The 22649-nt window shown below is 47.5% G+C and overlaps 1 protein-coding gene and 1 long non-coding RNA gene across 14 annotated transcripts in view; one reads left to right on the top strand and one right to left on the bottom strand.

The window, feature by feature from the left end:
* The window catches only part of Sctr (secretin receptor), a 56661-nt gene that overhangs the window by 9643 nt on the left and 24369 nt on the right, over positions 1-22649 (bottom strand). For 9 of the 13 annotated variants that reach the window (XM_006529685.4, XM_006529684.4, XM_006529686.4 and 6 more), the window contains 6 exons: positions 22226-22333; positions 17459-17562; positions 10349-10446; positions 9134-9266; positions 7085-7238; positions 163-223 (listed from right to left, as the gene is read on the bottom strand). In XM_006529685.4, coding sequence (XP_006529748.1) covers positions 163-223; positions 7085-7238; positions 9134-9266; positions 10349-10446; positions 17459-17562; positions 22226-22333 — 658 coding nt within the window. Of the gene's footprint in view, positions 1-162; positions 224-7084; positions 7239-9133; positions 9267-10348; positions 10447-10475; positions 10590-17458; positions 17563-18085; positions 19263-21868; positions 21936-22225; positions 22334-22649 lie in introns of those variants that run through there. The other 4 variants (XM_011248031.3, XM_030254873.1, XM_006529689.3 and 1 more) reach the window with 4 other exon arrangements.
* Positions 1160-7139, top strand: Gm41936. The gene is made up of 3 exons (XR_878455.3): positions 1160-1366; positions 5433-5532; positions 7055-7139. It is a non-coding gene; the product is annotated as a predicted gene, 41936 (long non-coding RNA).

Below are 22649 nucleotides of genomic sequence, written 5' to 3'. Positions count from 1 at the left end.
AGCTAATGCAGTGATGGAATCAAACACTGTATTTCGTGCATGCTAGGCAAGCATTCTGCCTCTTGAGCCAGCAATTCCTAGTTGCAGAGGGAGTAGCTACAGAGGCTGTCAGTGGGAAGCTGTGCTGTGTTCTTGTTACTACTTCCCTTCCTCCCAGCTTACCCAAAGTCCTCCAGAAAGTGTCTGGTGACAGCCCACAAAGCAACAAAAATGGCTGGAGAACCTGAAGATCAAAACAAAGAGAGGCATAGTATGGTGCTCAACGTTGACTGTCTTCAGAAAGGATTTAGAGACTGAACTGACAAGGTTCTTGGTGTGTCTTCAAGGGACTGTCTAGGTCAGGTAGGCTGAAATAGAAATACCCACCCCAAACATGGCTAGCATTATCCTCAGGGCTTGGGTCCTGGACTGAATAAAAAGGAGAGTGAGCTGAGCCCCAGCATCCATCTCTCTGCTTCCTGACTGGATGCCGTGTGAGCAGCCGCCTCGAGTTCCCACTGCCGCGCCTTCACTGCAGTCATGCACTGAGTACTCTCAAACCGTGAGCCAGAGCAAACACGTTCTTAAGTTGCTTCTCTCAGGGCATTTTGCCACAGCAGAGAGACAAGTAATTCATTCTTCAACACAGACACGGTGAACAGACATTTATCCTTGTCCAGGTACTAAGCAGATGGCAAGATTTGGTTGCCATGGAGCCCCCTTTTCCACCTTGTAGCACGAGTGCAGCCTCATGCTTCCAGGGGGTCTGTAATGCTGTAAGGACTGCAGTGGAGTCAGATGGAACCTGTAGGGATAATCTCCTGTGCGCCCCAGTAAAGGCTGTCTTTTTATTATTCAAATGCAGATTGCTGTACTGGCAAAGAGTTGGAAACAGGCATCGCCTGTCTCAGTGTTTTAGAAACATTCTTCTCCATTACCTTCTGATTGGTCAATAAAGAGCTGGTCAGCCAATTAGCTGGTCAGACAAAAATAGGGTGGGACTTCTTATTTGAGTAGGGGAGGTGACCTGGGGAGGAGAGAGAGAGAGAGAGAGAGAGAGAGAGAGAGAGAGAGAGAGAGAGAGAGAGAGAGAGAGAAACAGAGAGAGAAACAGAGAGAGAAACAGAGAGAGAAACAGAGAGAGAAACAGAGAGAGAAACAGAGACAGAGACAGAGACAGAGACAGAGACAGAGACAGACAGAGAGACAGACAGAGACAGAGAAGAGGACCAAGAGGAAGGAAGAGAAGAGGTGGCCATGAGGCAGAAGGTCCAGGAGGAGTCATGAGGAGCACATCACCAAGTAATCCACCATGTGGACACACATGGAGCAGAGCAAGCCAGGGTGAGACTCAAACTGCAACTAGCACGGAGCCTGTGGCTGGAAGGTAAGCAGCTTAGAGGGTTAGAACAGCCCAGACCCTGTCCAGCTAAGGCGTCAGCTTGTTTCTGTGTCAACTATGTGGATGCTACAAAGAGAACCCATGGGCTTCATCCTTAGACCACATCCTACAGGAGCCTAGATGCCACTTGGGGTTAGGACCCCCCCAGGAGCCTGAAGACTTCTGAAAGGGAGAGAAGGCACATGGATGCAATTTGGAGAGGCCCTAGTTTGAAATGGGGTATGCATGGCAGAGTCAGGTAGATAGAGAATCCAGGAGGTGGAAAGACTATTAACTTTATTAAAGCACCGACTTGTACAAACATTGTCCATTGGAGTGGGAGATAGGTCAGTAGGTGCTAATGTTTTCTGGGTGGACATGAACTGTCTGAGTCTGAGTTCAGAAGCTACATAAAAAGCAGGCATCACAGGCTACACCATCAGGTCTCACTCCTTTCTTTGCTTGACTTTGTCTCTGAGACCGGGTCTCATGTAGCCCAGGTTGGCCTGGAACTCAATAGGTAGCTGAGGATGACCTTGAACTCCTTATCTTCCTGCCTCTGCTTCTTGAGTGCTGGACTGACAGGTATATACCACCATGCTGGGTGCAATGACTGAACTGGGGACTTTGTGCATGCTAGGCAAGCACTCACTACACACACACACACACACACACACACACACACACACACACACACATATATATATATATATATATATATATATATATATATATATATAATGAGGCCCCACACTTCACACTTTCACCACCAGGCCCAGCTTCTTTAGTGTTTCACTGCGGTGCATGCAATGATTCTAACAGCTTTGCTGGTCTATATAGTGGATGGGGAGAGGCCAGGCACACAGGTGACAGCACGTCTCTGCTTCACTCTGACCCTGTGATTCCAAGCCAGGGCATTAAAGGATGCTAAACTGAATGGCCCTAGACAAAAGGCCTAGAAATAGGGCTGCTGAGATGCCTTGTTGGATAAAAGCACTTGCCACTAAGCCTCATGACCTGACTTTGAGCCCTAGACTCAAGAACCAACTTTCACAAACTCTTTCCTCACCTCTCTATGTGTACTGTGGCATGTGTATGTGGATGCACAACACACACACACACCTCTGTACACAATAAAGAAATAAGTGCAACTTTTTTTTTAAAGGCCTAGACATAGCTGAGGACCCTCCAATACAGTAGCCACTTCCAGGCCAGTCTCCCTGGGGAATCAGCTTTCCATCAACTTTACAGTGACTCATTCTTAACTATGAACAGAGAGTCAAGGTCACAGACATCAGATTACATCAAAAGCTAGAAACAAAACAACCAGAGAAAAGGAACAGAGAGGAAACAGACCATGCAGGGAGCTGAAGGAACTTGAACAAAACATCCCCAGGGAGATCACCAGAGAGACAGGGACGATTCCATCTATAAGAGACAGCAGGATACTGACCACCCTGGGCATCAGAGAACAAGAAAGGGCAGAGAAATGAATACACAGTTTCCAAAACAAATTCTCAGTAGAGAAGTTGGGAGATAAAGACCGCCCCCCCCCCACGCCCCAGTCCCCAATGCAGAATAAACAAACTGAACAGTGAAGACAGAGCAGGAACTTGGAAAAAGAAAGGCTGCACCAGTGACTTAAATGAGTTTCTGCAACAAGAACAAGGTCAGGGCAAAAAGAAAGGATCTAAGAGATGACTCTGGAGTATTCCCCCAAACAAGGGTGTGGTCTGCTGTGGTGGCTCAGTGAGCGGCACCCAGGGACCCATAGGGTTGAAGGAGAGAATCACCTCCCACAAGGCTCCCTCTGTCCCTCCATACAGGTCACACCACTCAAACTAGCATGCACACGCACACACACACACACACACACACACACACACATACACACACACATTAAGTAAATCCACATTCAAGAACCTCAGCCACAGGCCTGTATCCTGGGGAGACTGAGGCAAAGTCAGCCTAGGCTAGGGACTGAGTTCCTATCTCAAAACAAAAACAAAAACTGCAAGAAAATGAACTGGAGCCATGCTCCATCTGTAGATGAAAGCAACGAAATGTAAGGGGAGGGCCGGGGAGGGAAGCTGTGTCATACTACACGCTTCGATGGTTGGAAACACAAAAGCATCTCTCATTTTTACTGAATATGTTTCTGTGATGTGGAGATCAAACTCAGGGCCTCCTGCATGCTAGGCAAGTGCTGTACCGTTCAAATTTATCTCTAATGCTGCATTTTTAAAACTAGTCTTTAGATAACCTCTCTCTGACTAATCACTTCTTTGAAAAAAAAATAAGTATACATGGCTGGAGAGATGGGCTCAGTCTATCACATCACAGGCATGTGAACGTGAGTTTGTATCCCAGGCACCACAGGGAGCTAGAGATGGATCAGTAGTTAAGAGCACTTGTTGCTCTTGCAGAGAACCTGGAGTCAGTTCACACACACACCCACACACACACACACACACACACACACTGACTTACAGCTGGTTGTAACTCCAGTTCCTGGGGACCTGACATCCAATTATGGCCTCCATGGATACCAGGTGTGCATATGGTGCACCCACATACATAATAGCAAACACTCGTACACAAGAAAGAAATGTAAATGTACCTTTAAGAGTTATGGCTGGTAATAGGTGTCTTAGCCCTGGGAGAGAGCGGAGGCAGATGCAGGGCATCCCTGAACTTCACAGTTCCCTAGCCCATCAGTCTGCTCTGGTCCAGGGAGAGATCCCATCTCAAACAATAAATGGACAGTTAGAGTGGAAGACACTTGGCCTAGACCTTTGACTTCTATATGCATGAACACACTACACACCACACGTACACACAAAATATATAAGCACTCAGAGGTTTCCTGGCTATGTAATGATTTGACAAATAAGACTGAAGGGTTTTTCAGAGGATTTGGAAGAATTAGTAGAAGTCTGATTGACCTCCTTCCTTCTGGTCTAATGGAGAGACAAGACCCTAGCATGTGGAGATCTAGACTGCAGAAGACTCAGGATGACATTCCTAGGACAGACACTTCTTAATTAAGTACCCAAAGAAGGGAGGGAAGCTGGAGAGATGACTTAGTGCTTAAGAGTACTTGTTGCTCTTTTAGAGGACCCAGTTCAGTCCCCGGCATGGTTTTTGTTTGATGTTGAATTAATTAGGATTCCAATCTTATCTATTTCTCAAATCCTGACAGATTAGGGCTGTGGAGCTCAGTGAGCTGTGTTCTAAATCGGGAGTTTTAGGACAGTCAAAGACAAGTCCCTGGTCCCCTATGGGTTTACCTGTCCATGCGGACATCTATCTGTATAGCCCTACAAGCCCCCGCTAGTCACATACTACGTAGGCTGAAGTTCTGGAGCAGGAGAGGCAGTACATTTGCCAGTCTCCCTTCTGGTCTGATAGAGAGACAAGACTCTAGCCTGCAGGGATTTAGACAAGCAGAAACATCCGAAGAGGGATTTACTTGCAAGGACACTTCATAGTTAATTAAAGACATCAGGAAGGAATCAAATGAAGCTCTAAATCACTCCCAAGATCCTTATTCTACCTAGAACCTTGAGGTTATGCACGTATAGGATAAATCAAAAGAACTAAGCAGGTAAGTAACTGTGTAGACAGATGGATGGATAGATGGATGGACAGATGAATAGGTTTGGAATTAATAAGTGATGGTTAGATAGATGTATGGGAGGCACATGGATGTATGAATGGTTATATGCATAGGTGTACAGATATATGTACATACATACTAGTGGGTGGATATATATTGAGTTTGTAAGTGGGTGGATGGATAGACAGACAGATGGGTATTTGGGCACATAAGTGACTGAAGGATGGGTGGATATTGTTTAGAGTGTAAGTTGAACATGTTTGTGCCGTCTCTGAGCTAAAGTCTCTGAGAGACTTCTGGAGGTTGGTGAATTGATTAAATGTCCAATGTCAAGTACTGAACCCATGAAGTGCTCAAGCAATAGAAATTATTTTCCCTGGCCAGAAAGGAGAGGAAAAAGATATGCTGTGGGGCCTTTGCACGGCTGGCTTGCTATCATTTTCTCTTTCCTAGAAACTGAATCCTGAACTTTCTTTGGACACCAGGTAGTTTGAGTGGCTCACGGCATCGTGCACTCTGTTCTCTTGGACCCCTGCGGTTGCCTCAGCCATGGGTAAGAGATTCGTGTAGCTCAGTCAGAATCTACTGCAGAGCAGTGAGGGGAAGGGTGGGACATGATCTGTCATGTGTGTGTGTTTATGTGTGGGTGAGTGTATGTATGTGTGTGAGTGTATTTATGTGTGTGTGGTGTGTAAATGTGTGTATATGTGTGTGAGTATGTATATGTGTGTATGTGAGCATGTGTATGTGTGTGTGTTTGTGTGCATGTGTGTTTATGCATGTGGTATATCTATGTATGTATGTGTGTATATATGGGTATGTGTGTATATGTGTAAGTGTGTATGTGTGTGTATATGTGTAAGTGTGTATGTGTGTGTATATATGTGTGTATGTATATATGTGGGGTGTGTGTGTGTGTGTGTGTGTGTGTGTGTGTGTTGAGGATTAAACCCAGAAGTTCCTTGGCTTTGTCTTTTGGAGCCTAGTAGTGAGAAAAAAACATCCCAGAGACCCCTGTGCTGGTAACATGGAAAACCCCAGGAATGAAGAAGCCACTGTTACAAATGGCAATGCAAAGGCAGAAGGAAAGGCATTAAAAGCCTGGGTTCAACTTGGTGTGAAATTGGTGATCTCTGTACTTGTGAGTTATGTGTGCCAATCTGTTCCCTTTATCCTGGAAGTCTGTCTGTGTTCTCTCTCTCTTGATTCCAGATTTGCAAGGATCTCCATAAAGAGGACTCAAGAACAGATCATCTGTAGAAGATGAAGCAAGTGCTGGGCAGGATAGAATTGGAAACAGTTCAGGGTGCCCACCATTCAGTTGAAGCTAAATTACAGCTCATTTTTCAAATCAGAAAGACAAGGAAGCTGAGGTTAGAGGGTTAACCACCCAGCAACTTGCCAAAAGAAAAAAACCCACAAAACATTAGTTAAGCATGGGTCTGGGATTAGACACTACATCTCTGGTTTCTTTCTTCCTATTTTCCTTTTTGCATACTGTGCCAGTAGAATGGATGGGTGGATGGGAGGATGAATGGGTTGGTGGATGGATAGATGGATGGATGGATGGTAGGATGGATGGATGGATGGATGGATGGATGGATGGATGGATGAGTGGATGGGTGGATGGGTGGATGGATGGATGGATGGATGGATAGATGGATGGATGGATGGATGGATGGATGGATGGATGGATGGATGGATGGATGGATGGATGGATGGATGGATGGATGGATGGATGGATGGATGGATGGATGGATGGATGGATGGATGGGTGGATGGATGGATGGATGGATGGATGGATGGATGGATGAGTGGATGGATGGATGGATGGATGGATGAGTAGATGGGTGGATGGATGGATGGATGGATGGATGGATGGATGGATGGATGGATGGATGGATGGATGGGTGGATGGATGGATGGATGGATGGATGGATGGATGGATAGATAGATGGATAAATACATGGATACAAGGTGGATGGCTTGGTGAATGGATTGATGAGTGGATGGATGGAGCTGCAGCTAGAAATCAAATCCTCCTAATTCTCAGCTTACCACCTTTTCCTGCATAGATCACCGTATAACACCTTGGACAGACTTACCCCATCCGAAGAGCACAAATGCCTGCAGGCACTTCCTTTCTGAGAAGAAGGAGATGGCCAGGAGCGTGTGAAGATAGAGGCCCTCCACCAGCAGCCACGCGTAGTTGGCCATGATGCAGTACTGGAAGAAGATCATGACCAGCTTGCAGCCTGCCTGGAAGAGATAGGCACGTGAGCCCGGGCTGGGTGACTGCTCCCCAAGTGAGCAACACTACACTGCAGGAGGCAGGAGGTCAGCTTAGAGTGAACCTTGAGGGATGTGGCTGTCTCCACAGGACTGTGGAGATAGCTCAGTGAGTAAAGTGTTTGCTGGATGAGCAGGAGGACCTGAGATTGATTCCAGAACCTACATTTTAAAGAGCCAGGTATAGTAGTGCATGCTTGCCATCCCAGCCCAGGGGAGGTAGAGACAAGCAGGTCCTTGGGCTCACTGACCGCTCAACCTAACATATTTGGGTAGGGGGCAGTTCCCTGTCTGGAAACAAAATGAGGCAGAGTCTGAGGAAAATGATCTGAGGAACACACATACACACACACACACACACACACACACACACACACACACACACACACACAGAGCAGTGAACACACTCAAGGGTTCTCCTGAAGCCTTTCTTGGTCAGGAGGGGTCAGTCAAGATGTCCTAGGAGCTGCCAGAATCAGGACGTGGATTCCAATTGTGAACAGGCCCAGAGCCTTGGCGAGGAAGACATTTGTGCTCCTTCATGAAAAACCATCTAGTACTGACCAACACCTTTATTTTTCCAAGGAGGATACTATAGCCTAGCCTAGTCCAGGTTAGCAAAACTGCCTTTCTCTTCTGTGAGTGTGAGCAGGCCTGCTTTTGTGTGCATGTGTACGTGCATGTATGTATGTATATGTGTGTGTGAATGTGTATGTGGCTGTATGTTAGTGTGTGTTTGTATATGTGAGTATATATATATATATATATATATATATATATATATATATGAATATATGAGTGTGTGTATGTATGTATGTATATGTGTGAGTGTGCGTTTGTGTGTGTGTATGTATTTGTTTATGTATATGCATTTTTATGTGTCTCTGTGTGTGTTTGTGTCTCTCTCTGTGTGTACATGTGTATATGTGTGTCTATGTACTTTCTGGGAGAGAAATAAAAAAAGCAAAGTCTCTCAAAATGAAGAAAAAAAAAGTTTAGGGCTGGAAAGATGGCTCAGCGGTTAAGAGCACTGACTGCTCTTCCAAAGGTCCTGAGTTCAATCCCCAGCAACCACATGGTGGTTCACAACCATCTGTAATGGGATCAGATGCCCTCTTCTAGTGTGTCTAAATATAGCAACAGTGTACTCACATAAAATAAATAAATCTTAAGAAATAAAAGTTTAATCTGCAACCTTCTTCCTTGTCCAGAAGGTGGGTGTGAAACCTGGAGTCTCAGCACCCATATTGCAGGTCTGAGGTGCAAGCCTGAGGTGCAAGACTCACATGAGGGCAGAAAAGACCAAAGAGAAGCACTGCACCCTTCATGACACCATGGGGACATGGAACGCTAAGGATTGCTCATAGTGAGCTGCTTACAGTGGGCAGTCAGGGACCCCAGGTGACACACAGAGAGTGCAATGACATAAGAGCTATCTGGACACCGGAAGAGAGAAAATAGGTCAGACTTGGTAAAATGCTGTTCTTCTGAAGACGTGTGTGTGCAGACATTCAGGTGCAAACTCGCTTTTTCTCCCCACTCCAATAACCGGCAACTTCTCCCAGACTTTGCCATTTGTCTGTAGCTGGGAGTTGGCAGAGTCCAGAAAAGAGAAGTCTCACCAGAGGTCTAGTTTCCAGAGCAGCTGGGGCGCTCTGAGCCCTCGGAACCAAAGGCAGCCTCCACAGATTCTAATATACGCGGCTTACATCATGCCTCCACGGCTGCATTAGGAAACCTCCTGGAACTCCCACTTCCTGCCAAGCACCGTATCTGTGTAATCTTAATGGCGCGTTGCAAGGAGGACACTATGCTATGGGGTTTGGTTCTCTCCAAGGTCAGTCTAGGACATTTAGTCATGTTACCCTGTGGGCATCACAGTAGGTGACGTCATCTGCGGGGAAGAGTACGGCGTCCTTGATGAAGTTGGACAGGGCGCGAAGGATGAAGGACACAAACAGGTGCATGTGGATGTAGTTGCGAGTGCAGTGCAGCCTCCTGTCAGAGAGAATGTGGGGCTGCGAGATCATGGAAGGAGGGGCTGGTGCTCACACAGGTGTACCTGCCCCTGCCCCCTCCCCTTGCATGGAGAAACCAAAGCCCTGCCACCAGCCCTCAGGTCCCATCTGTCTCTGCTAAGAGAACTCGAGTGAGGGCATAGGTCCCTAGGTGCCTGGCACATCCTGTACTGTACTGAAGAAAGCCAGGCCTAGTGGTGCATGCCTGTAATCCTAGCACCTGGGTGGTGGAGGCAGAGGGATCATCTCAGATTCTAGGCTCCCAGGGGCTACTTGGTGATACCATGACTCAGGACAGAATAGACCAGAACAGAATGGAGTAACATAATCACTAGTTTTGGAACAGCAACATGTCTTCTGCCCTGGCCAACCATCACCTCCAGCTCCCCAGTTTTCTCCTGTGCTCTAGGGACTGGAAGTTTGTTACTGGTTCTCCTTGCCATTATTTTATTTTGAGATCGGATCGTTCACAGCCTCGTCTGGCCTCCAATTGCCTTTGTAGCCAAGGGTGACCATGAACTTCTGATCCTTTTACCTCCACCTGGGGTAGCCACAGGGCATGTGTCACTGTTTCCAGTTTATGCAGTTCAGGGGACTGAACCCATGGCCTTGTGCTTGATAGGTGGGCACTCTGCTAACGGAGCCACATCCCTAACCCCACAAGAGAGCTTTGCATAGAGGGTGTCCAGCCTTTCAGCTTTTCTGGACTGCACTGGACAAAGACTTGTCTTGGAACGCACATTAAATCCAGGGGTGTCCAACCACCGCCTTCTGGATTTGAAGGCATGCATACATATGTTTACATACATTTTTTTGCATGATATTGCAATAGCACATTTTCATCTACAAAATTTACTCCTTTTGTGAGTTACAAAAAAAAACCCCAAAAACATGTTTTAAGTTTCCAATTTTGTGTTGAGCTAGATTCATAGCTATCCTGAGCTTATCAAGATGGCCGGGCAGCGCCCCCCCTTCCATCCTGAGTAATAGGGAGAGATTTAAGGACTGTGTCCCTGCAGGCGGGGGTTGAGGGAGTATTGAGAGTGGGCAGGATGTTCTCACCGGAAAGAGCACAGGATGCTGAGGGCGACCAGGAGCATGGCCAAGGAGGAACTGTAGCCTACAGTGTACATGACCTTGAGCTTCAGCAGGTATGCATGCTGCAGAGAGAGGCACAGGTCAGCCCTACCTGCCCACCTCGATGGAGCTGATTCTTCTGTATTCCAATGGCAGTGGCTTGAGGCAGGACTGGTCCCATCCACCTCCGTGTTCCAACGGCTGTTGGCAGGTCCCTTTACCAGCACTATGAATGCAAGGCTTTACTGGAATACCTCCAGAGGCAAGCTGCTCGCTCACTACCTCTGGTGGAAGTCATACAACAATACAAAATACTAGAAAAAAAAAGGTTTTAAAGAAAAAAAGTTTTTATGTGTATCAGTCTGGCCTCAAGCTTCCTATGTGGATGGCCTTACACTCCGGATCCCCCTGCCTCCACTTCTCAAGTGCTTAGATTGGAGGCGTGGGCTACCATGCCTGGTTTTCATGGTGCTTGAGAATCAACCCCAGGGCTCCATGTATGCTAGGTAAGCACTCTTTCACGCTAACTGCACCACCAGCCCCCTCCCTTTTCGTCTTTGAGACACAGGGTCTTATATATTCCAGGCTGGCCTTGAACCTATAACATAACTGAAGGTGACCTTGAACTTCTAATCCAAGCACAGGCATCAAAGGTGTGTGTGCACTATGGTTCCCTGCAGGAATGTTTTAAAGTAAGATTCAAATTAGCTAACTTTTGTATTCCATCTGTGAGGTTTTTTTTTTTTCCTTCTAGAACCATCTAAAATAAATGCACCTTATAAATGGAGTTTGCCCCATGTACACAGAGCCCTGTCGGTTTTAATAGTCACTCTCCCCTCTGCCCCTCTTATCCTCTCAGCACTCAAGGCCTGTGTCTTCCCTCTCTCCACACCCTTCACCATTGAGTTTAATCAAAAGAGTGCTTTGTTGGTGTGCTTAAAGAAGAGCCCCAGGGGCCTGGGACGATGGCTGAGCACTCCAGAGTGCTTGAGGAAGGCCTGAGTTTGGATCCAGTCCCTACGTTAGGCAGCTCCCAGTGACCCTTAACTCCAACTCCTGGAGATCAGACATATTCATCTGACCTCCAAAGGCACCGCACGCACGCACGCACGCACATATTCGTATAACACACATAAATAAAGATACAATTATTTTTTTGTTGGTTTTCTGAGACAGAGCTTCTCTGTGTAGTCCTGGCTGCCCTGGAATTCAAACTATAAACCAGGCTGGCCTTGAACTCAAATCCACCTGCCTCTGCCTCCTGGGTTCTTGGATTAAAGGTGTGCACCACCACTTCACTGCCTGGCATAAAATGAATACTTTTAAATGACAATGACAAGAATCACATCTCTGTACAGCCCAGGCAAGACGCACAGTGCATCACCCGGCCTGTACCCTACCTTCCTGTGAATGCACCCAGACATTACTCTTTCACCAGCCCCTTCACACTGTGTGATGCAGAAACATTGCAGGAGAAAGGAATACTGAACAAAAACATTAAATAACACCTGCATTTCAACTCAGAAAAATGAACTGTACTATAGTCTTAAAGTGGGTTGAGGAAATGAATGTTATAACAGTGGTTAATATTAATCATATAATAATACATGACATAATTATATATGATAAAGGTTAATATATTAATTCTATATTAATTATAATATACAAAATCATATACTATAATTGATATATTAAGATATAATTATATATTTGTATATTATATATAATTAATATTATATTAACAACCAGACTGACAGATATTTAAAATTAATAATATTCTACCCAGGTACAGGAATAGTGGGAGTGAAAACCGGTTGAATTTTCAGGCAAAGAATGTGTAACTACACATTGAGAGCCTCTGAGGTAGGGGTTTCTTCTGACCCCCCTTCCACTTTAGGACAGGGTCTCACATAGCGTGAAGTGTAGCTGGCGATGATCTTGAACAACCAATCCTTTTATTGCCACCTCCTGTGTGGCGTGTGCCACCCTGCCCAGTTTTCACAGTACTGGGGATGAACCAGGGCTTCCTGTGTGCTAGACAGGCATACTCTACCAACGGGGCTGCAGCCGAGCACTCTAGGAGGTAATTCTAAGAAACTGGGGCAGCCCTCTGTAGGCACAGGTTCTGTGTCCACATACATATCCAATGAACCACAATTTTTAAATATTAGTGGAGATGGGGGTGCTGTTTCTGTGTCAGAGAGATGGCTTAGCAGATAATGCCACTCACTACCAAGATTTATGCCCAGGTTCTACCCCTAGCACCCACATAGTGAAAGGAAAGAACCAAGCTGCAAACTCTTCTCTGACCTTACATGAGTCATGGCGCATGCCTCCTACATAGAACAAATAAGTAAATGCAAAAAAAGTCTGTCTGTCCTGAGCACATGCAGACATTGGTCCTTCCTTATGCTCCAGGGAATACAGTGCCAGTATTTCTAGGGCATCCAGTGTGTTCAGTACTGTAAGTCCCTAGAGGTGACTTCAGTTATGCGGAATGATGTGCATAAATACTGTGTAAATATTATGTTATTTTATATAAGCTATTTTAGCGTCTTCAGATTCGGGTACACATAGGTTTCCCAGAACCAAGGCCATGACACTGAGGGACAACAATTGTCAGAAAAATATTTGTTTATAAAGACATTTTAAAGATTACATTTATTTTGTGTCACACACACACACACACACACACACACACACACACACACCATCAAGCTTGGAAGAAGCCCCTATATCCATCTTGTGGGTTCTGTAAAGGTGTTTATTATAAAACCACTGTGATAACCTTCCAGTGCCCAGTAGTGGAATAGTTAAGTGCATTATCTTAAACCTACAGATCATTAATGTTATTCCGGTGTTAAAGGTATGTTTTCTGACAGTTTCTAAAGAGGTCAGGACCTATTCATGGAGCATCATAATATGCAAAGGCAGAAGATAAACTTTACCTGTGCTGTGTGGTTTCAGCTACAGGTAAAAATAGGGTTAAATTATAGTAGATGATCATCATAGTAGATGGCCTGTATGTGGTGTGTGTGTGTGTTTGTGTTTGTGTGGTGTGGGGGGTGTGTGAGTGGGTGTGTGGGTGTGTTTGTGTTTATGTTTGTGTGGTGTGGTGGGTGTGTGAGTGGGTGTGTGTGTGTTTGTGTTTATGTTTGTGTGGTGTGGGGGGGCTGTGAGTGTGTGTGTGTGTGTGTGTGTGTGTGTGTGTGTGTGTGTGATATCAAGATGACTTCGTAGCTGGGGCTTGGGCTCAGTTTGTTAGACTGCTTATGTAGCATATGAGAAGTCCTGGCTCCCACTTCCAGCATAGTGGGCATGGTGGGGTGCATGAGCAGGTAGAGGTTGAAACATCATCAGTTCAGGGTTCTTCAAGCTACAAGGAGAGTTTAAAGCCACGTGACCCTGACTGAGGAAGTAAAGCAAGGCACTGGAATTTGCTATCTGTGTAAAATGTTTTTCTTCCTGACCCTCACATGCTGTTGACTCTTGACTGGAACCTGCACTTATATACCCTGCAATCTGAGCTTATAATCACATTTTTAAAAAATCTATGAAGCCGTGTGAATTTGAAGCTAGGCTCTGATACGAAAGACCTTATCTCGAAAAAGGGGGGGGTATCAGCCAATCCGAGGAGCTCAGTTTTGTATCTTTATTTAAAACAAGCTTGTGAGCTGGTGGGGCTGCACTTCAAGTAAAGGCATTTGCAGACAAACCTGAGGGTGTGAGTCCATCCTCGGGCTCCACATAGCAGAAGGACAGAACTGTTTACAGCAAGTTGTCCTCTGGTCTCCTGAGCTGTGGCACAGGGGCCAACCCCTCCCCTGTAAATAAACTAATGTAATTGTGATGGTTTATATATGATCCGCCCAGGGCGTGACACTATTAGAAAGTGTGGCCCTCCTTGAGTAGGCGTGGCTTTTTAGAGTAGGTGTGTCACTGTGGGCATGGCTTTAAGACCCTCATTCCAGCTGGCTGCAAGCCTGTATTCCGCTAGCAGCCTTCAGATGAAAATGTAGAACTCTCAGCTCTGCCTGCACCATGCCTGCCTAGATGTTGCCATGTTCCTGTCTTGGTGATAATGGACTGAACCTCTGAACCTGTAAGCCAGCCCCAATTAAATGTCTTCCTGTATAAGACTTGCCTTGGCCATGGTGTCTGTGCACAGCAGTAAGACCCTTACTAAGACAGTAAAACATTCTAAAAAAAATCTTGAAGATGTGTCAAGTGTCAGCAAGTCACTGACCATGGTCCAACGTTTCTGAGCAGAGCTGTAATTTCCTTTTGTATTTTTCTATCCTGGCATTTTCATGAGTGCTGTTTAGTAAGCGAAAGAAAAGGGAAATTACATCTTTAAGGCACAAGAACTGTACAGGGGGCCTTATGACTCTGCCCAGCAGTGGCCTCAGGATTGGAACGGCCCAAATGCCTCAGTGTCGTACAGTGGAAAAGAAACAAGACAAGCTCCCAAACCCTAGAAGGCTAGCCTGTTCCTTAGCCGCTGTCCAACCCTGGGCGAATTACTTAACTTCTCTGAGCCTCAGATTCTTTACAAACAAAGTGGGGATCGTATTGTCTCCCTTACATGTTCTTTAGACATGGGGAGAAGCTAACAGATGGGGCGTATCTGCAATGCCTGTCATTCAGAGGACCCTCAGCATGCATCGCTTCCCCCAGCGCCGGCCACACTTCCTCGTGAGTCAGCCGGATGAGGTGGCAGGAACGCTGACATATGAGTTAGCCTCCAAAACTAAAAATGGACCTGTTTTCTCTTTCACCAATAGAATGCTCTGAACAGGTGGCCATGCCACTGGGCTGCCATTAGTCCAGTTATTTTAAGAGGCATCTTAATGAATCTTGGGGGTGCTTCTGGGCAGCATCAGTTGTATCATCTGAAGTACAGAGGAAAAGCTGAGTGTGTGGGGGTGAGGGAGCGGTGACAACTTAGGGGGAAAATATTAGAATGATTGACAGGTTGAAAGGCAAGACTCACTGTGTACGGTTGGTGGAAGGAGCTTGGAGAAGTTATGTAGATTTTTTTTTTTTTTTACTCAGAATAAGAAGCCATTTTGTCATCAGATAATAACTGTGTGAAATGGAGCCTCCCTCTAGCAGTGACTGTCCCTGAAGCCAGAAGCCACCCCTCAGGGATGACAGAAGAGCTATGAAGGTGAGTTAGCTTAGATTAGCGAGCCCTAGAATTTGGGAGAGAAAATAATTATGTAGGGTTGGGGGTGTGGCTCAGCTCCATTCTGGTGCTATATTAATTGGGCATAGTGGTACACCCCTGCCATCCAACATGAGAGAAGCAGAGGCAGCAGGACCAGATGTTCATAGTCATCTCAGGTGCATAAGGAGTTTGAGGCCAGCCTGGGCAACATGAGACCCTTCCTCATAAAATCCAATCAGAAAACATGGAAGCATTGTAACTGGGAGCAGTTCTAGGGGCTGGGAAGGGGAAAAGGGGAATGGTTGGCTCAGTGGGGGCTAGAGTATCCCCTTCCTAAGGTGAGAAAGAGTTAACAAAATGCTTGCCCAGCAGGTTAAAAGCTCTGAGTTCGAGTCTCAGGACCACACACATGAGGCATGGTATAGCATGCCTATAATTCCAGCACTTTGGAAGAGGAGCCGAGGAAACAGGAGCTCTATCTAGTTCACTCTGGGCCATTTAGGGAGGCTGAGACCAGCCTGGGCGGCAGAAGACTCTATCTAAAAATAAAAATTAAAAAAAAAAAAGTAAAAAAGGAAAGAGATCCGGAATTTCACAAGTCTTGGATCAACCTGTTGGTGTGCACTCCCGGCTCCCGAGTTCATGGCCTGAACCACCACCCTGGGATCTTTCCTTCAGTTTGAAACTTGGCACAGTGAGGCCTACACCACTCAGGGGGTGGTCGGATCTAGAGATGCCCACTCTGGCTCACGGGGGCCCGAGAAGGCACAGGACAGCAGTGTGCAGTTCCCTGGCAGAATAATTTGTCCTATTCAGTCCCGAGTGACCTTCAGCCCTGATTTCATGTCCACGATATCTGACCCTAGCATGACTGTGACTCCCAGGAGTTCTCATCTGACCCTTGTCCCCTCAGCCTTTAACATCTGCTGTCGTCCATTGCGTCTAGAGGACTCAGAGTCCAGGAACACCCCTGGCCTGGGTCAGACTGTCTCTGCCTCGGACCCTGACAGTGCCTGCCTGTTTGCTATCCCTCAGCTGACAGCAAGCATTTTCTCTGAAGAGACAGACAGTAAATATCTCAGGCTCAAAATGCCACCCAGTCTCTTCCAACTCTGTCCCTGTCACACAGGAGCAGCCTGTGCTAATGGGCTTGGCTTTGTCCCAACAAAACTTCATTTGCAAAAGCTGGGGAGGCTGGTCATGGCCCAAGGCCAAGGTCTGACAATCTTTGCTCTAAGTGGGTGCCGTTCACATTGTAGACACTTAGGGGCACCTGTGCCTGGTCTTTCTGTCTGTCTGAGTCTACTACTGACATTTTTCCAATAGTCTAGTGGCAGGAGGAGGAGGAGGAGGAGGAGGAGGAGGAGGAGGAGGAGGAGGAGGAGGAGGAGAAGAAGAAGAAGAAGAAGAAGAAGAAGAAGAAGAAGAAGAAGAAGAAGAAGAAGAAGAAGAAGAAGAAGAAGAAGAAGAAGAGGAGGAGGAGGAGGAGGAGAAGGAAGGGGAAGGGGGAGGGGGGAGGGGAGGGGAGGGGAGGGGAGGGGAGAGAAGGGGAGGAGAGGAGACGAGAGGAGAGGAGAGGAGAGGAGAGGAGAGGAGAGGAGAGGAGAGGAGAGGAGAGGAGAGGAGAGGAGAGGAGAGGAGAGGAGAGGAGAGGAGAGGAGAAAGTCAAGCAAGACACAGTGTCCTGGTGAGCTGGTGAAAGGAGAGGGTTTTTAATAGAAAGAACTAAGTTTGGCCAGGACGGGGTCTCACTGAGTGCTGCTTTTGTGGAGTCTACAAACCTTGTGTTCTGTGCTCCACTCCCTGTGAGCTAGCCATGATGGTGCTTGCCAGCACTCAGATCCTCTTTGGCATCCCTGCCCTTTCTTTGAGTTCACCCTCCATCCATTCCTCTTGGGCACAGAGCTGCAACAGGACAGGCTTACCCGTCTCTCATTAAAGGAGCCATTCATGTTGACCCCACAGGCCAGGTCAGGCCTGGGGAAGGTTTCTGACCAGCCATCCTTTGTGCAGTTCCGGAACAGAGACCCTGAGGGTGACAAGGGTGCAGCAGATGAATAGTGGAATCATTACAGGAAACCTCTGGCAACATGTAAATATGGACATCATTCTACAGGTGGGCAAGTTGAGGCATGCAGTGGCCCTATAACATGTTCACATCATAGCTGAGTAAATGGAGGAAGAGGGTTGGACCTGCAGGACTCTTCACGTTTTGTATGAATGCCCTTTCTTACCCCGACCCCAGTTCTGCTGGCATGATAGGTGGGTCCTGGAGCATCTGGGTGGATGCAGAGGACTTGACTTCTGAGGATGGACCCCTAGGCTGTAAAGATGCTCTCCCCTCCTCTCTCTCTCTCTCTCTCTCTCTCTCTCTCTCTCTCTCTCTCTCTCTCTGTGTGTGTGTGTGTGTGTGTGTGTGTGTGTGTGTGTGCCTTTGGAGACAGAGTCAGTCTCATCCTGGCTTGGAACTTGCCAACTAGACTGAGCCAGCTGGTTCGTGAGTCTCAGGGATGCACCTGCCTCTGCCTCCCTGGTTCTGGCATTACACGTACATTTTATGTCCAGCCTGGCTACCAGACTCAGGTCTTTGTGCTTGACCACTGTGTCTTGCTCATCTCACCAGACGGAAACCAGCAGAGGCCACTGGGATAAATAAAGTCTATGAGGCGGCTGTCCCTTGTGAGAAGAATTGGGTTATTATTCCTTTAGCCACAATGTTGTCACTGCCTGTTGGGAGCAACTGTGTTTGCCCCCTCCCCCCACCCATGCCTGGCACGAGGTTGCAGGTTAACTCCTCGGACCGCATGAGTAATGGGTTTCTGGAACCAAAAGTGTGGCCCAGAGTTGTTGGGCATCAACACTGGCTTGCTGTTCAGGCAGAGTAATAAATGAGGTTGACAGACATGAGCTCTTCTCATAGAGAACAGGGTTGAGTTCCCCACTATATGGGGTATGCTAGGTGGGGAGGATTTTCCATGGTGGGCATGCATGTGTGTGCTTGTGTATGTGTGCATATATGGTTCAGGGAATCTTACCAGGACCACTGGCATGCTAGGTACACATTTAACATTTACCTGTTGAGAATTGGTTCTAATACCTTGTCTTATTTTGGCTTCCAAAAGTTGCTCTTCCAGACCTGAGGGTCCCTGCCCCTATCGGAGTATAAAGTCTTAGCATTGAAGGGAGGGGTGAGAGAGCTTTGGAATGAAGTCAGGGAAGGAGGCTGTGGGGCAGGAAAGAATGATGGCCAAATGTGGGCTGACTGGATAGAAAGACACAGCTCCAGAACAAAAGGCCATCAGCACAGGCCGAGATGGTGGCTCTCTATGGGTCCAGCACAGCACAGCTGCCTGCCTGTCTAGGGTCCTCAGGGACCCAGTAGCATTCCAAAGATATCTGACTATGACTCAGTTGGTTCCTGAACCTTTGACAAAGCTAGGATGATGCAGCAAGAATGGGCTCTCTCTGTACCCTCAACTCTACTCACTTCCTCTGAGACTCATTCCTAAAGGGACAGGGATCCCTTCAGAAGAGCCCAGAAGCTGACATTTGCAGGCCTGTGTATGCATGCATGTGCATTTCAGGGAAGAACCTGTCCAAAACTGTCATTTGCTTCTTGAGACCCTGGGATCCTTCCTAAAAGGCTGGACCAGCACCTGATCCCATCCAGAAACTTGTGTATGGGGTGTGTGTTCGTGTGTGTGTGTGTGTGTGGTGTGTGTGTGTGTGTGTGTGTGTGTGTGTGTGTATGTGTGTAGAGGGAAAGAGAGATTGGGGATTGAACCTAGGGCCTGGGATATGCTAAGAAAGAGCTCTCTCAATAAAATATATCTCTAACCCTTTTTAACTATGTGTGTATATACACACACTCCTGTGTGTATGTGTGTGTATGTGCGCAGGTGTGTATATATATGGGGTGTGTGTGTGTGTGTATGTGTGTGCGCAGGTGTGTATATGTATGTGTGTGTGTGTGTGTATGTATGTGTATATATGTGTGTGTGCGCGTGTGTGTGTGTGTGTGTGTGTGCGCGCGTGTGTGTATATGTGTGTGTGTGTGTGTGTGCGTATGTGTGTGTGTGCATGTGTGTGTGCAGGTGTGTGTATGTATGTGTGTGTGCATGTGTGTGTATGTATGTGTGTGCGTGTGTATGTATGTGTGTGTGTGTGTGCAGGTGTGTGTGTGTGTATGTGGTGTGTGGTATGTGTGTGTGTATGTGAGTATCTATGCAGGGAGGACAAAGGTTGACATAAAGTGTCTTCCTTGACCTCTTCGCCTTATTTTTGTTTTTATTTTTACTTTTATTTTTGTGAGGCTCTCACTGAACCTGGAGCTCGCCTACCATGCTAATCTGACTGGCCAGCAAACTCTAGATCTCCAAGTGTCTGCCTCACCCACTGGTGCTGGGATTCCAGGCATGGACCTCTGCCTGGCTTTCACAAGGGTGGTGGGGATCAAGCTCAGACCCTCATGTTTGCAGTAAGCACTTTCCCCGCAGAGCTGTCTCCCAGCCCCTTCTTTTACATTCTGTTTTGAGACATAGTCTCTAAGTTGTCCCTTACACTTGGGAGTCTTCCTGCTTCAGCCTTCGAGGAGGCTGGGTTCACAGGACTGTGGTATCAAGGCCCACTAAATACAATTTAAACAAGGAACACTGGAAATACCAGTGCTGTTCAAAGAATCAAAGGAATGTCTCCTTGAAGGAACATTCTAGGCCTGGAATGAGAACTATCTGGGACAGAAAGCAGCCTGCAGTTTTTCTAATCATCCAAATGGCCGTCTGGACCAGTATGGAGACTGCTGTGGGGAAAGGCTACTTAGGAGTTAACTCTAGAACACATTTGTCTCCTTCCAAAGGAAGTTGTCTTTAACAGTGGCTGGTGTCCACTTCCCCACAGAAGCACTCCGTGGGGTTGGGAACACACTGTGGGGAAGCTTTCTCACTGGAAAGGCAAAAGGCAAAAGTCCAAGCAGCTCTGAGGCAGCACTATGCAAGAGAAAAGTTCTTGGTCACTAGCGGACCCAGACAGGCCTTGACCCACGCTCTTGGGCAAGCCGACACCCTGAGGGCAGGTATGGCCCAGTGAGTGTAAGATCCTCCCACCAGCCCTGGAGCCAGGCCAACTCCTAGAAGGCAGGGCCTCAGTGTCAGCCCGTGTCCCCACACTGACACCTTGTGGCAGGTAGATGAAGCAGCAGCAGCAGCAGAAAACTGCTTTGTGGGGGATTTGGCTGTGAATTGCCAACAGTTAAGAGGTGGGTGGAGTTCAAGCAGTTAACCAGGCAGGCATTTGGTCACCTTTGTGGCCAGGTACTGGCTCTTCCTGGGTAGGTGTGGGGCTCTAAGAAGGCTTTTTGGAGGGAGTGCCTGGTACAGATGAGAGGCGTACATCCTTTTCAACAGGAAGCTGCCTGGCCATGGCGGTACCTGGACGTTAGGTCAGTACATTGCTCCAAGTCATGGCTGCGTGAATGGCCTGAGTCCTGAGCTTCACAGACTCAAGTACCTGACATGGAGGGGTCCTGCCAGGAGGATAGACCCTCAGTAGAATTGAAGGCGTAAGCATCTCAGGGGAAGGGGGCGATGATGGAGAGGTGGGAGCGGGGAGGGAGAAGGAACAAAGGAAAATGTTTTAAATTTACTTCCAGGGCAGGGGAGAGGCCAGGTGAGGAGAGCTTGCTGTGCAAACACAGGTCCCCAAGTTCAGATCCCCAGCACCCATGTGAAGCTGGGCACGGCAGCACGGCACAAGATGCAGATGTACCCAGGTCAGGCATCCCTTCAGGAGTCAGGGCACCCAGGGAGCTGCTGTTTACCAGCAAGGCCCAGAATAACAGGCACAAAAATGTTCTAGAGACAGGCATAGTAGGGGTATCTGAAGCAAGGTGACTGGTTGCTAAGGGAACAAAAATATTGCAAGAAGGGAGAGGGTTCCTAAATTGGGGTTATGAGGCACATCTTAGCCAATGCCAAGTCCTCTTCCTCCTCTTTTTCCTCCTCTTCCTCTCTCCCTCCTCCCCTCTTCCCCCTCCCCTTCCTCCTCTCCTCGTCCCCTTCTCCTTCCCTCCTCCCCTTTTCCCTCCTCCTCATTCCCTTCCCATCCACCCTTTCCTCACTCTTCTTTCCCCTCTTCCTCCTCTTCTTCCTCCTCTTCCCCTTCCTCTTCCTTTCCCTCCCCTTCCTCCTCCTCTTCTTCCTTCTCTTCCTCCTCTTCCTCCTTCTCCCCTCCTCTTTTTCCTCCTCCCCCTCCACTTCCCCCTTCCCCCTCCTTCCTCTCTTCCTCCCCTCCTCCTCTTTTTTCCCCACCCTCCTCTTTTTCTTCCTCCTTTTTATTACCCTTTTTCTCTTGGATGCCCGAATGGTGGTGAGAGAACAGCTTGTAGGAGTCAATTCTCTTCTTCCACTACATAAGTAGGAAGGATCAAGCTCAGATCAACAGGCTTAGCAGCAAGCACCTTTAACACGCTGAGCCGACACAACGGCCCCAGTCTTCTTCCTACTTCCCTAAAGCCTTTGTCTCCTGTTTCCTTCCTTGGGACCCTGAGCTCTCACACTCTTGTGCAAGGATTCTAGTCTCCCAAGATTTCCCCTTATCATTTCCCACACTGCTCTCCTCACAGCTTCCTGGTACCCAAGTCCTCATCTGAGAACCAAAACAACCTCCGGTTGGGGTGCTTCACGCTGAGTGGTTACCATTTCTGCCAGAGAACATCCTCAGGAACTTCGGACATGGCACTTCCACTGTCTGTGCCAGTGCCGAGGAGGGCCAGCAGCTCATGTTGTCCCAAAACCTCTCACAGCCTGCAGAGAAGATTGGGGTGGAGTAGACCACGGGCCAAGGCCACCCACCATCCTTTAACCCCAGTTCCCATTATACACTGACACCTTGAACTCCACCTTTCCAGGGCTGGGACATGGATGGAAAGCAGGGTCTTGCACACACTGGGCAAGTGTTCTGCCTCTGAGACTCTGAGATATTTCTCCAGCTCTTGCCCCACCCCCCATAATTCCCAAAATCTTTCCCAATAGCACCGTCAACCAGAGGCAAGTGATTAACACGCGAGCCTATGGGGAATGTATTCAACTCATAACACCAGGGCTAAGGCTGTGCACGCTC

The sequence above is a fragment of the Mus musculus genome, chromosome 1 (genome assembly GCF_000001635.26).
Source record: "Mus musculus strain C57BL/6J chromosome 1, GRCm38.p6 C57BL/6J".
In the NCBI taxonomy this organism is placed as follows: Eukaryota; Metazoa; Chordata; class Mammalia; order Rodentia; family Muridae; genus Mus; species Mus musculus.
The sequence above is the reverse complement of the archived record's forward strand: the minus strand, read 5'-3'. Positions and strand labels throughout refer to the sequence as shown.